Here is a 13,579-nt window from a genome sequence, read left to right as displayed (position 1 = left end):
AAAAGAAGCCAATTTATGCAAGTGGGTAAGGCATTGCATGAGACTCTAAAATCCAAGCTAAATCTATTAGCATCCTCACTGCCTTGCTAAGTGTCAAAAGCATTTGAGATTATAATGTTTTGAAAAACACAGATGATCATACTCACGTTGTTATTCTTTTGGTTGACTATTAAATGTAACAATTTATTTGTAAATTAAGTATATTTGTAGTTAAGCACAAGAGAAATATAACTGATTATAGCAGTGGGTAAATGCCTTATGATTCTAAATACAATTGTTGATTTTTCTGTATATCACCTTTCCACATAGGACATACGGCAGGACATTTCTCGCAGATAATATTATCCATATACTATACTTCGTGTATTTGCATTTTTTGTATTTTCATTCAATGTTTCATTTATGTGTGTATTTTCTCAATAATAAACAGTGAGAATCACAAAGAGGTGTCTAAATTTTTGTTGTTGTTTCTCCAAAAGTACCATTTCTGTCATTCTATTGGGGCATAATATCTAGTTGTGTTTGATAATATATGTTAATAGAATTGTTAACAAATATCCTGCATTTGACAACGACAGTCTTTATCTCAGGTACCTGACATATTTACCAGTAATTAATATTTTCAAGAAAAGAACAAAAAGACCTGCAGGAAAGCCTTCCTAAACAAAAATTAAATTTCTATTCTCTTTGACCTTTGGACCCTTTCCATTATAATCTGCCCCATGCCAAGGAATGGTATGCATAACTAACTATATTTAAATATATATTATAAGGATTCATAATTTATGTAATTTCAGGTGGCTGCAAATTGCTTGGGATCATGGAAAATAGGAATAACATCTCAGAACTTATTCTCTTAGGACTTTCTCAGAAAAAAGAAATAGAACTTCTCTGTTTTTCACTGTTCTTACTTTGTTACATTGCAATTTTGATTGGAAATTTGCTTGTCATGATTTCTATCACCTGCAGTCAACTTATTAACCAGTCTATGTATTTCTTCCTGAGTTACCTGTCCCTCTCAGACATTTGCTACACCTCCACTGTGACCCCAAAGTTAATCGTTGACTTGCTGGCAGAAAAGAAGACCATTTCCTACAATGGCTGCATGACACAGCTTTTTACTATGCATTTCTTTGGGGGCATCGAGGTCTTCATCCTCACAGGGATGGCCTATGACCGCTATGTGGCCATTTGCAAGCCCCTGCACTACACTGTCATCATGAGCAGGCAGAAGTGTGATGCCGTGATCGCTGCTTCCTGTGCCCGGGGATTCCTACATTCCTTTGGTCAGTTTCTCCTCGCCATCTTTCTACCCTACTGTGGCCCCAATGAAATAGATCACTACTTCTGCGATGTGTATCCTTTGCTGAAACTGGCCTGCACTGACACAAGCAGAATCGGTCTCCTGGTCATTGCAAATTCGGGCCTGATGGGCCTGGTGACTTTTGTGGTCTTGTTGCTATCTTACACTGTGATCTTACATACTGTCAGGTCCACCTCTGCAGAGAATCGTTACAAAGCTCTTTCCACGTGCAGCTCCCACATCACTGTGGTGGTCTTTTTTTTTGCTCCTTTACTCTTTATTTATATTCGACCAGCAACTACTTTACCAGAAGACAAAGTGTTTGCTCTTTTTTATACTATCATTGCCCCCATGCTCAACCCTCTGATATACACACTAAGAAACATGGAGATGAAGAATGCCATAAAGAAACTCTGGTGCCGGATGATAGGAAGTAAGGAAATAAACTAAAAGAGTCCCTGATTTTCACCACAGAGTTTGAATATATGACTTCTCTACCCTGAAACCTTTAAAATGCATAATGTTTGCTTATCTCTTGTAGCTAGCAACATATATAGGCCCAAATATGACCAAAAGTTTATGACTTCTTGGATTTTTTCAGGTTTCTTCTCTGCTGTGCTTTCTTTTCTAGTTTTCTTATTTATGTCTCCTCTGCCCTATTGGTCCTTTGGCTGTGTAACTAATTTAGATATTTACCAGCAGACCCTCAAAGACAGTGTGCAATACACATCAGCACTGCGAGCCCATACAGCTCATTCTTGCGTGTGACTCTATTCAATGAACCAATTCCAGCCACCAAACAAAGGTGAAAAAATAATTCCAATATTTTACTTGCATCACTTACAAAATACTTTAAATTATGTAATTTATGTTCCACAACAATATTTCTCAAAAAATGTAACTTCTACTCTGATAATTTTGTAGCCAGTGGCATTCTGGGGCTTCTCACATGCCCAATGCCAAGACTCTTTGTCAAGCCCCACAATAAAATTTTTCTTTTGTTCTAAATTACTTTCTCTCTCAGCTCTGTTCATATATAAATCAACTGCTCCTCTCTGGGTTATTCTAGCACCTTATAGGGTATCAGTTAAGGGCATGAGTTCCAGACCCAGAGTTTCTTACTAACTATGAGGACTTATGCCCAATGAAGCATCTATAAATGGAAGTGATAATAGTCACTACCCACCGTCTTGTGAGGATTGTATGTGAAGGGTTAAAACACAACCTGTCACACAGTAAGTGCTCAATAAGCGTGAGCTATTTTTATTGTCCAATTCCCTGTTATGCATCAACTGTTTTCCATCCAGACGTCACCCTTGAGCAAATTTGCCCAGCATCACAAATGGCTGGGAGCAAAATCAAGGCACTGAATAATTAGTTAGGAGAGGGGAGGATCTCAAAGATCTTTAGAAACTCCACTGACATGACATGATTGCATAACAATCTGTTTTCAGGTTGGTATGGAAGGCATACCAAACACAGATGAGTTGTTGTTGCGGGTTCCTAAAAAGGGTGAAGAATATACGGAGAAAAATAGCATAATGCTGTGCCTCAGTTTAAAATGTCCAACAAATAAAACTAAAAATATTACATTCTAGAAATTCTTGAAAAATATCTGAACATACTTCCCAAGTTGTGTTTTATCTAGTTCTTGACAGTTATCCTAAAACTCTTGAGTAGGCTTGTTCAGTGCCCATGTCAGAGAACATCATCACAGCAGAAACATGAAAGACCACTTTCTGGCGTACAATTAACAGAGTCTCTGGTAAGAGAACCAACAAAGCCTTAAAGTTTGCCTCTATTTCAGAAGCTCTATCTCTCAGCCAAACAGATTTGTATTATTGAAAAATAAAACTTCAAAAATTAATACAAATGTTTCTCTTTTATTTTTATTATTGGAATAAAAGTTTTGAACAGGGATTATTAAAACATAAGGAGCAAAAGACATTGGTAACACCAACCATATACCAGAGAATTTCTAATTTAACTTCTTCACTTTTGCATTGAATCTCTTCCCTTCTCACCTTCTCAAGAACATCATTTCATCACCACTTCATTGACTCTCCTGTCTTTCTCTGCATCAGCAATATTTCTCTCTCCAGCTGGATCATTAATATCAGCATAACACTGTAGGGAAACATGATCAGATTCTTTGCAATTTAGTGAATGACCTTACTAGCTCTTTCATTCAGGTTATCCTTCTTTTATTGTCTTTTACTAGGATATTTTACAACTCTATAGATAGAGAAGTTGATGCTTAGAAAATAATAGAAATGCCAATAATGGCTGCCCATGGAAATACAAACTATGTTCAGTGAAATGCAATTTGATTGTAGCCCTGTGGATATTTTGCTAGTTTTGCTTCCACTTATAAATTCATTTCAGCCCTCCTTAGCAGACTATAAAAGTGTGGCACATTTTGTTCTTTTCTGAACCGATGGCAACATCTCACTGGTTTCTGCAGTAAATACTGAGTTAAACAAAATCTTTGACATGTCCATTCATTCTTTGGGTGAAAATCACAATTGTATCCTCTTTAAATATGTATCCTTTAACAAACTAAACTGTTATTTCTTTCATCTAAAATAAAGCAAAACGAAAACCTCTTTTGTCTTTACTTGCCCTTCCCAATTTCCCCAGTTTTGATTTCTTTTCTTCCTGTGCTCACTGTATCTAATTTCCCTCCCCCAGGTTTATTGTAAGCTCTCAAGTCAGATTTTCCCCTCTATCACGTCACTGAGGCTGTTCGTATCAAGATTGTTAATGACTTTCATGTCGATATATCCAGGATTTCACAGAATTGATCACTGTTTTTACCTCCAGACATTTTGACTTGGCTTTGGGGTCACCATGCTCTGCAGGTTTCCCTCTTTTGTCTAAAAACTGTGTCTCAGTTGTTTTGTTTTTTTTTTCATGATTCTTACTTTTCTCACTAAACTCTCTATGTTAGACAGTCATGGGGGTCATGTCTTGAATCTATTTTCTTTTCGATCTTGGTTACTTCATATAATCTAATAGTTTTAAATACTCCCTATGTGCAGAGGACTCCAAATTTTTAATCTTCCAACTCAGACCTCTCCCTTGAACTCACATACCCATCATCACTCACTGAATTACTGTAACAGCCCTCAATCTGATCTCCTTTCTTCTGCACTTGCCTTCACTTTTTAATCGCAACTGAGCAATGTCATTCAAAGTCAAAGTGTAAGTCCTAGGAGGCTCCAGATAATTTGGATCCCTCACCTTACCTCTCCTGCTAATTTCTGCCACTTTCATTCTATCTAACTTCATTGGTCTGCTCACTATTTCCTGAACTTTCTCTTTGTGGGTGTCATCATAAATTTTTCCATTCAAGTATTTGCATGGCTAGCCAACTCAGTTTCTTGATTCTTTACTCAGGAGTCAACTTCTCAGTAAATTCTTTCCTGGACAACCTATATAAAAGTTCCACACACATTCACACCCTTTGTATTCCTCTGCTTTGCTTTATTTTATCCTTAGACATATTAGTATCTAGCCTGTTATACATTTTATATATTTACCTTATTTAGTGATTGTCTCAATTAAAACGTAAGCTCAATAAAAGCAGGGGTAGGTGTGTATTTTTTTTTACTGTGTTCCTAGAATAATAGCTGGTGTATAATAAAAAATCAATAAATATTTATTGAGTAAATACATGCTAAATAAATATATTGAGAAAAATCTCTAATGACAGAGAATATAATCTAAATGGGGGATATATTCATAGAACTATATATTTATCATGTATTACATTATATATATATTAAGAAACATTTCTGGGTTCTAAATTCTCTTCCAAAAATATTATTTGTCCATTCCAAAACCAGTTCCTTATTGAATTGATATCTGAGAAAGCAAATTCTCATTCAGGGTTCTCATTTGCATATTATTTAATACGTTGCCAGAAGCCTAGCGACAAGCCTCTCCTTTTTTATTTCCATCAGAACCCTGACATGGTTTGTGCTGTCAATTACTCAATCTCCTTTGTAACTAGGTTACTAACTTTTTTAACTAGGTTAGCCATCTAGCTTTTCTTCTTTCCTTTTCCAGTTCAGTTAACCAATTCCTCTCTCTCAGACATAAATCCGTATATTAAAAGTTTCCTTCAGACATTTTTTTTATGAAATCAATTTTTATAGTATCTTATTAGGTACAAAATATTAACATTAACAATAATTTATTGAGAAGTTATTTCCTGCTTTAAGTTCATTATATAGTTTCATCTTCACACTAATGCATGTTTTGACCTAAGTAGTATCACCTTTACTGTGCTGATAATACAAGCCTCTAAGGGTTAAATGACTAGCTCAGATAGCCACTAAACAAAGAGAAAAAGGAATGTTCGTTCTGTGAGTGAAAGGAACAGGTTTTTGTAAGTTTACTACTTGCTTCCAGGCTTTGAAAATGTAGTAACCCTGAGGAAATGAGAGATTCCATGACTACTGAATGAAGGCTCTCAGAACCCTGTGTTTTACTGGTTTTCCATTTCAACGTAATGTCTGATGTTGACCAAATTTCCTCAAGCTGGCTTGTGTCAACACGCAGAAGGAGATAGCTTGTCATATCTCTACCAATAACACACATGAACACACCAGGATGGTCTTTAGAGATGTATACAAGTGCCTCATTTACAATCCCAATTCCTGATTCATTTCAGGTCATCTTAACTTGCTCTGCTGAGGGTTGATTTTGTTCTTTTCATCTTTTTTTTTTCTAGAATCCCCTTCCAATACTTTCTGTTTCATGTGCTATATAGACTTATTTCCAAAATGATATTTCTTCATAATTTTCCAAAAGGTGGAAGGTGGTAAATTTGTGCAGTATCTATAAGGCTTACATGCATTTTTGAACAGATAACTGGAGAAGAGTCTTTGGATTCCCTTCTAAATCTGAAGTCCCAGAATGGCCAGAAAAGAAGTAACAGGATCACTTCCAAGAATATATATTTTCAAATTTATATTGAAGCATAATTGAAATACAATATACATAATTAACATATATAATATGAAAGTTTTGACATATATATATACATATATATGCCTATAAAATCATCACCGAAATCAAGATAGTGAATCAATAGTTCTCTAAACTTTTCTCATGCCCTTTTGTAATTCTATCCTCCCTCTCCTCCCTCATAACCAATAAAACGCTGATCTGTTTCTGGAACAGTAGATTAATTTGCATTTTCTGGAATTTTATGAAAATGGAAGCATATTGCATGCATTGCTTTTTGGAGAGGAGTGTCTGGCTTATTTCACTCAATTTATATATTCTGAGATTCAGTAATGTCTTTTGTTTATCAATGTGCTTTCCTATTTATTTCCAAGGTCATTCCACTCTATGAAAATTCCACAATTTGTTCATCCATTTCCCCAATTTTAGACATTTTAGTTGAATCCAAATTTTGGCTACCATTAATTAGCTGTTATAGTAATTCATGTGCAAAATATTTATGGACAAATGATTGTTTTTCTCTTGGGAAAGTGTGAAGGAGTAGAATGCCTGGTCATAGAAGAAGTGTATATTTAGTATTTTAAAGAAATTCCCAAACTGTTTCCCAGTGTAGTTGTACCATTTTACATCCCCAGTTGTGGAGGTTGTATGTCCTGCTTGTTCTGCATCCTTGCAAACACTCAGTGAGGTTAATCTTTACTTTTAGCCATTCAAATGGGTATGTAGCAGTACCATAGTGTTTTTTATTTGCATTTACCTAATGATTAATGATATGTACTATATTTTCATGTGCTTATTTGCAATGGGCATGTTTTCCTTGATGAAGTATCTGTTCAACATTTTTACCCATTTTTTATTGGGTTGTTCATTTTCTTCTTACTGAGTTTTGAAAGACTTCTATATGTTCTGAATAGTAGTTCTTTAGTAATTATATAATTTTAAAATATTTTCTTCCAACATTTAACTTGTTTGTTCACCCTATTAACTATCTCATTCCTACAGCAAAAGTTTTCATTTAGATGAAGTCCAATTTACCCCTTTTTTCCTTCTTAGGACATACTTTTTTAGCATCCTAAGAACTCTTCGCCCAATCTAAAATCATGAATATTTCCTCCCATGTTTCATTGTAACAATTTTATACACTTGTATTTTACATATAGATCTGGATCTAATTTGAATTAAATTTTATACGAGGTATGATATACAGGTAGAGCTTCACTTTTTCTGCTTGTAGATGTACAATTATTCCATCAAGATTGTTGGAAAGACTATCTTTTCTTCACTGAATTACCTACAGACCTTTGTTGACAATTAGTTGCCCGTAAATGTACAAGTCTACTTCTGGAGTCTCTAGGCTGTTCCATTGATCTACTTGTCTACATTTATGAAAATGTCAAATGGCTTGGATTACTGTAGCTTTATAGTATATTTTAAATCAAGTAGTGTAAGTTCTTCAAGTTTTGTTCTTTTATAAAGTTGTGTGGGCTAACATATACCCTTTCATTTTCAATATAAATATTAGAATAATCTTTTAAATTGCAAACAATGACTGCTTTGAGTTTGGGGGTAGATTTATTTGAGATTAATTTAAAGGGGGTAGAATACACCTCAATGTGGTCTTGTCATCTGATCAATGAACATGGATTGCTCTCTATCATTAAGTCTACTTTAATTTCTCTCAACTAATTTCTATAGTTTTCATGTACATTTCACACACATATTTTGTGATATTTATTCCTAAGTATTTTGTATTTTGATGCTATTACATATGACATAAAAATTATCTTCTGATTGTTTGGTACAAATATAAGTTTCATTTATTTTTATTTATTTATTTATTTATTTATTTATTTATTTATTTATTTATTTATTTATTTATTTTTGTGAGGAAGATCAGCCCTGAGCTAACATCCATGCTAATCCTCCTCTTTTTGCTGAGGAAGACGAGCTCTGAGCTAACATCTATTGTCAATCCTCCTCCTTTTTTTTCCCCAAAGCCCCAGTAGATAGTTGTATATCATAGTTGCACATGCTTCTAGTTGGTGTATGTGGGGCACGGCCTCAGCATGGCCGGAGAAGCGGTGCGTCGGTGCGCGCCCGGGGTCCAAACCCGGGCACACTTAACGGCTAAGCCACGGGGCCGGCTCCCGTTTGGTACTAATAGAAAACACAAGAATTTTTTTTACAATGATACAATGTCCTGAAATTTTGCTAAACTGGCATTAATGAAAAAAAGTCATCGAGATTGCAGAAGAACACGTAAACTGTCTTTATTCACAAGTGATATAGAAGCAATGCAATCATTCTGCTGATAAGACAAGCACCTGGGCAGAGAGAAATGTCTAGAGAAGTGGAAACCAAAGCACTGAGCTGAGATCTGGTTCAGTCATTCAATGGACAAACGGGTAAATAATGATTAAAATAGTAGGACCTCCTTAATGCAAAAATAAATAGCTTAAAAGACGTTATGGGGGTTGAGGTCAGCTGAATTTCACTCCCTCCCTAATAGATACAGGAGATTTATTTTAAATTTTTAGCCTTTCTGACATTACTTATTTTATTATTAATGCATGATTGTTAAAGACAAAAGAGGAAGTTTTAGATATGTAAGAACAATGTATACAGTCAAATAAGAGAAGATAGTATCTTTGAATATAATTCAGTAGCTGTTTATTTACATCTTAGTTTATGCCAGCTTTATTGTTGTAAAAAAGATACAAAGAAAAATAAAGATAGAGCACATAATCTTCTGGCTAAGTCAAACTGGAAAAACACAGTTCATAAGAAGAGACACTGTTCTAGGGCAAAGGACTATTTGAAATACAGTAAATGTAAATCTGAACAGCAATTAAAAAACAGGGCAGGTATAAGAAATACTTTTGGTTTGTTGACGGATTTGCAAAATCTACTTGAATAAGAAAAAATTAGGAGTGTGAATGATATATAAGACATGGACACTAAAGGATTGGGGTGGAGGCATTGTAAGCAGAGGAGATAGCCGAAATAAAACCATAAAGGTGAGAGATTTTAGAGAAGTGTTTGGAGACTATAGAGGGGTCCAGTGTAGTTGGGTGAAAGCATCCAAGCACAGGGAAACATAGGATGAAAGGAAAGGGAGGAGAAAATCACATAACATGAGTTTCCTGTATGCGATACGCCATGCTAAAACTTCACGTGTTAGCCACAGTAGTACTACAACATTATGAAGTATAATATTAACCCATTTCGTAGATATTTAAAAAATGGAAACTTAAATAATTAAAGCAAATTGCCAAGACACAGAGATAAAAACTTACAGAGTCAGTGTGGCATCCATTTCTCCCTGACCCCAAAGTCTATCATTGTAACACCATACTTTCCTCCCGTGTAGAGACTTCTCAGACTAGCTAGTTAGACTCAGACCAATTTGGAAGATTCTGATAAACAAGTGAGAAGGTTGGATTTTATATCAATGAAAATAAGGTTCCATATCAATTTTTGGAGAGAGCAGTGATATGATCAGAGATGTGCTTTCCAAGGACATTTCTTGCATTCCTCAAATCGACGTAGTCACACCTGGAACTAGTTGGACCCTTTCAAGGGCACATTGCATTCTGGATCACAGTGACTTGCTTCTTTGGCTCATATATTGTCAGAGGTCATTTACTCCAACTCCCCAAAGAAAGATTGTACATTTTCTATAACATCTCAAATGATAAATGCTCTTGGGACACAGGACTGAAAGCACAATGGATATCATCTTAGTTATTTTAATGTTGAATGTGCCATTTGAGACCATACCTTCTGCATGGTGATTTTCATCTCCTCATTTCTCAGAGTATAGATGAGAGGATTCAGCATGGGAGCAATCACAGTGTAAAATACAGAGATTTCCTTATCCTTGTTCTCACTCCCAGCAGGTAGAACATAAGTATAGATACAGGGCACAAAGAATAAAACTACAACCATTATATGAGAACTACAGGTTGAGAGAGCTTTGCATCGTCCTGCAGAGGAGTGTGTCCTAAGATTATATAATATGAGTATATAAGAAGCTACTAGGACAAAAAAAATGACAACCACTACCATCCCTGAATTAGCAATCACTAAGATACTAACAATGTGAATATCCTTGCACACCATTTTCAAAAGAGGCTTCACATCACATATGTAGTGATCGATCTGATTAGGACCACAGAAAGGCAAACTGAGTACCATGAGCAGCAAAGCAACAGAGTGCCAGAACCCCACAACCCAGGCCACGATAATCAGCATGTTACACCTCTGCCGGTTCATGATGACCGTGTACTGCAGGGGCTTGACAATGGCAACATAGCGGTCAAAGGCCATGGACACCAAGATGAATATTTCCACACCCGCTAGCAAGTGGGCAGTGAATAGCTGGGTCATACAGTTTTTATAGGAAATATTTTTTCTTGCTGCCGCTAAGTCCCTGATCAGCCGGGGGACCACAGTGGAGGTGTAGCAGAGGTCCATGAGGGAAAGGTGGCACAGAAAGTAGTACATTGGTTGTTGGATTAGATGGCTGCAGGTGATCGTGAGTAAGATGATGAAGTTCCCCATTAAGATGGCCAGGTAACAGAGCAGGAACAAGAAAAAGAACAGTAGCTCTATTTGCTTATTTCCCCACAGCCTCACGAAAACAAATTCTGTGACATTGTTCTGATTTTCCATGAGGTTAAGTTGAATTCCTAGTACACAGCAGAAACTCAATTCATCTGAAATGGACAGAACATAATACATCTTTAGTAGCACTTTTTAAGTTTTGGAGAGATTTACACATTAAAAAAAGATGTAGGTCATACATGATTTATTACAGACAATCTTTTAAATACTTTTTAGATTACGGCCATCATTATATATCAAATGATATTTAATAAGAGCATATATTATGTCTAGAACTTTTGTAAATATTTTGCATGTATTTAACTTACACCAATCCAATAATACTATTCTGTACTCATTTTAGAGATGGGGAACAAAAAATAGGAGGGTTCAGTTAATTACACCAATTCTTTCATATATTAAATAGCAACCTAAGACGAAACTGCATCTGATGCCAGATTTCATGCTTTTATGAGCTATGTAACATTATCTGTTGACCAAATGAAATTCCAATTCTTGTCCACCTATATAAAAGATATGAGATCTTTCTCCATCCCTTCCATAACTGCCTGTATAACTTAAAGCAAGTCCCTCCCCGTCTCTATGCTACCTATCATTTATGTATAAAGTTTTAATAACAAACATTCTATACACCCAGTGAAACTAAATATTTATTCTTGAAATAAAAGTAAACGAAGGTTCTTAATCATAGCAGAGCATAGCTGAATTAGTTGAATGTAGTTTCAGTGACTCTCCTTCTTAGTATGTGTGATCTTAGTATGTGTGATCAGAACACGGAGAGGCTGGACGTAGGGAACTGGAGGCACAATGCTGGGCAGCTGAATACAGGAACACAGGTTATTATTAAATAAAACCTTCTCCTTTTTGCTAATTATTCTAAAGGCACATTTTAGAGGTCACTGTTGAAACGTTAGAAACACTTTAGAGAGCTAGTTATCTTTTGTTGACGTGTTGAAGAACTCAGTGTGATTGAAGAGCAGCCTGCTTATTTCAACTCACACTTAGAACAGTGCTGCCATCTTGACGCAGTATACCTAGGAGCAGAGAGTTGAGTATGTTGAAACCATCACCTTTTTCCCGTAACCAAATGCCAAATATCTCCACAGCAAAATCATGTCTTTTTAATTAAAGATTGTTTATTTCAATAAATTGTTTCAATAGTACCAGTGGGGGAACAATATGATGTAGTGGGCAGATTCCTCATCTAATGATCATGAAGACAAGCATCCAGTCTCATATGTCCTGTTTCTTCTTGTTAGCATTGAGCAGTTCATCCTCTCTGAGCCTCCTTCTTCAATTAGTAAGTAGAACTAATAATATTGGGTCTATTTGTGCCAAGAGTAAAATAAATGAAGTTCATGCAAAGAATATCCAATATAAAGAGCTTTTGATTCTAAATTGTCAACTCCATGGAATAGTACTTCCACAATTGATTTTATCTGTGGATTTTTGTATTCTACAGAAGAGAATCAATTGAAGAATCCATTAGACTACATTAAGTTTAAGGAAGAAACATGAGTGTTGGTGTAAGTTTATACTGGGTTCAAAGCAGAGTTTAGCAAAGTACTTTTTTACGTACATATTGAGAATATCCAAACCTAGTTTTTATTTATGTGGAAGAATCTGATCAAAGATGTAAAGAAATCTAAAGATAACTTTAAAATCATAGTACAAACTGTAGAAAAATTAGAGAATCAAAACTTAGAAAGTGCAACTTTTGGTTTAGAATGTTTCCTGAACATTGGTGCAAGCCTCAGCATCTCTTAACATTTGGGCCAGTGCTGCCTAAATTACAATGATTGAACATCAGTTGGGAAAATACAGACTAACACAGAAAAGATCCTTCAAAGCAGTGCCCATAGACTCTCTACTAGAAATCCTGGGAACAAGCTACTTCATACAGACATGTCCCCCAGTCCCATCCTCAGATCATTTTACTTCTGGTCTCCTTTTAATCCATAAAATCTCCCTGAGATTCTTTCCTTTCTTTCTCTCCCTGTTCTCTCTCTCCCTGTCCTCTCTCTCACCCTCTCTCTCTCTGTCTCCACACACACACACACACACACACACACACACACAAACCCTACACACATATATATTTAGATACACAGGGATTTTGGGGTGAAGAATATTGAGTCCACCTTATCACATACCTTTCAGTTGAATAGTGTCTCACAAAAATCTCTCCTTTAAGCTTTACATTCTTTGAGAAAAATCTCTGTGAAGAATTGTTTTCAAAGGCATATCAAGTACAGTTTGAAAGAAAAAAAAACGTTGAAGTAAGATTCTTGGGAAGTGGGATTTATGACTAAAGAATTGAGAGTACATGGATAGTGTAAAAATCCATTACGGGCAATTTGAAATGATTTTTCTGTTTCTTTAACTATCACATGTACAGTAAAGAAAAATTTTGAAATTGAAAGTTATGGCCTTCATTACTTGAAGTATTTAGAGTAAAATGTTTAGATACCATTTATAAGTAATTATATGTTCTAGGCAGTATACTAAATACTTCTCACTTGTCAACCATTTAATCCTCACTATGACCTGATGAAGTATATATTATTATATTATTGTCCCTGTTTTGCAAAGAAGGAAAGTAGAACCCAAGGTTACACAAGTTCTAAGAGAAAATCTGTATCTAAACATTTTCTGTATGATTTGGAAGCCCATACG

General features: G+C 35.5%; 2 protein-coding genes across 2 annotated transcripts; one reads left to right on the top strand and one right to left on the bottom strand.

The window, feature by feature from the left end:
• The first annotated feature begins 820 nt into the window (after positions 1–820).
• LOC131395796 (olfactory receptor 4P4-like) lies at positions 821–1,753 on the top strand. The gene has a single exon (XM_058527617.1). It carries the CDS (start codon positions 821–823, stop codon positions 1,751–1,753), a length of 933 nt encoding a protein of 310 aa, XP_058383600.1.
• Positions 1,754–10,021: 8,268 nt separating this feature from the next.
• Positions 10,022–10,951, bottom strand: LOC131395798 (olfactory receptor 4P4-like). The gene has a single exon (XM_058527618.1). It carries the CDS (start codon positions 10,949–10,951, stop codon positions 10,022–10,024), a length of 930 nt encoding a protein of 309 aa, XP_058383601.1.
• Positions 10,952–13,579: the final 2,628 nt, after the last annotated feature.

This window comes from Diceros bicornis, chromosome 31 (assembly GCF_020826845.1).
Source record: "Diceros bicornis minor isolate mBicDic1 chromosome 31, mDicBic1.mat.cur, whole genome shotgun sequence".
NCBI classification, from domain to species: domain Eukaryota; kingdom Metazoa; phylum Chordata; class Mammalia; order Perissodactyla; family Rhinocerotidae; genus Diceros; species Diceros bicornis.
The sequence above is the reverse complement of the archived record's forward strand: the minus strand, read 5'-3'. Positions and strand labels throughout refer to the sequence as shown.

Coding starts and splice junctions, on each gene's coding strand:
- LOC131395796 (XM_058527617.1), top strand. CDS start 821: ATGGAAAATAGGAATAACATCTCAGAACTTATTCTCTTAGGACTTTCT.
- LOC131395798 (XM_058527618.1), bottom strand. CDS start 10,951: ATGGAAAATCAGAACAATGTCACAGAATTTGTTTTCGTGAGGCTGTGG.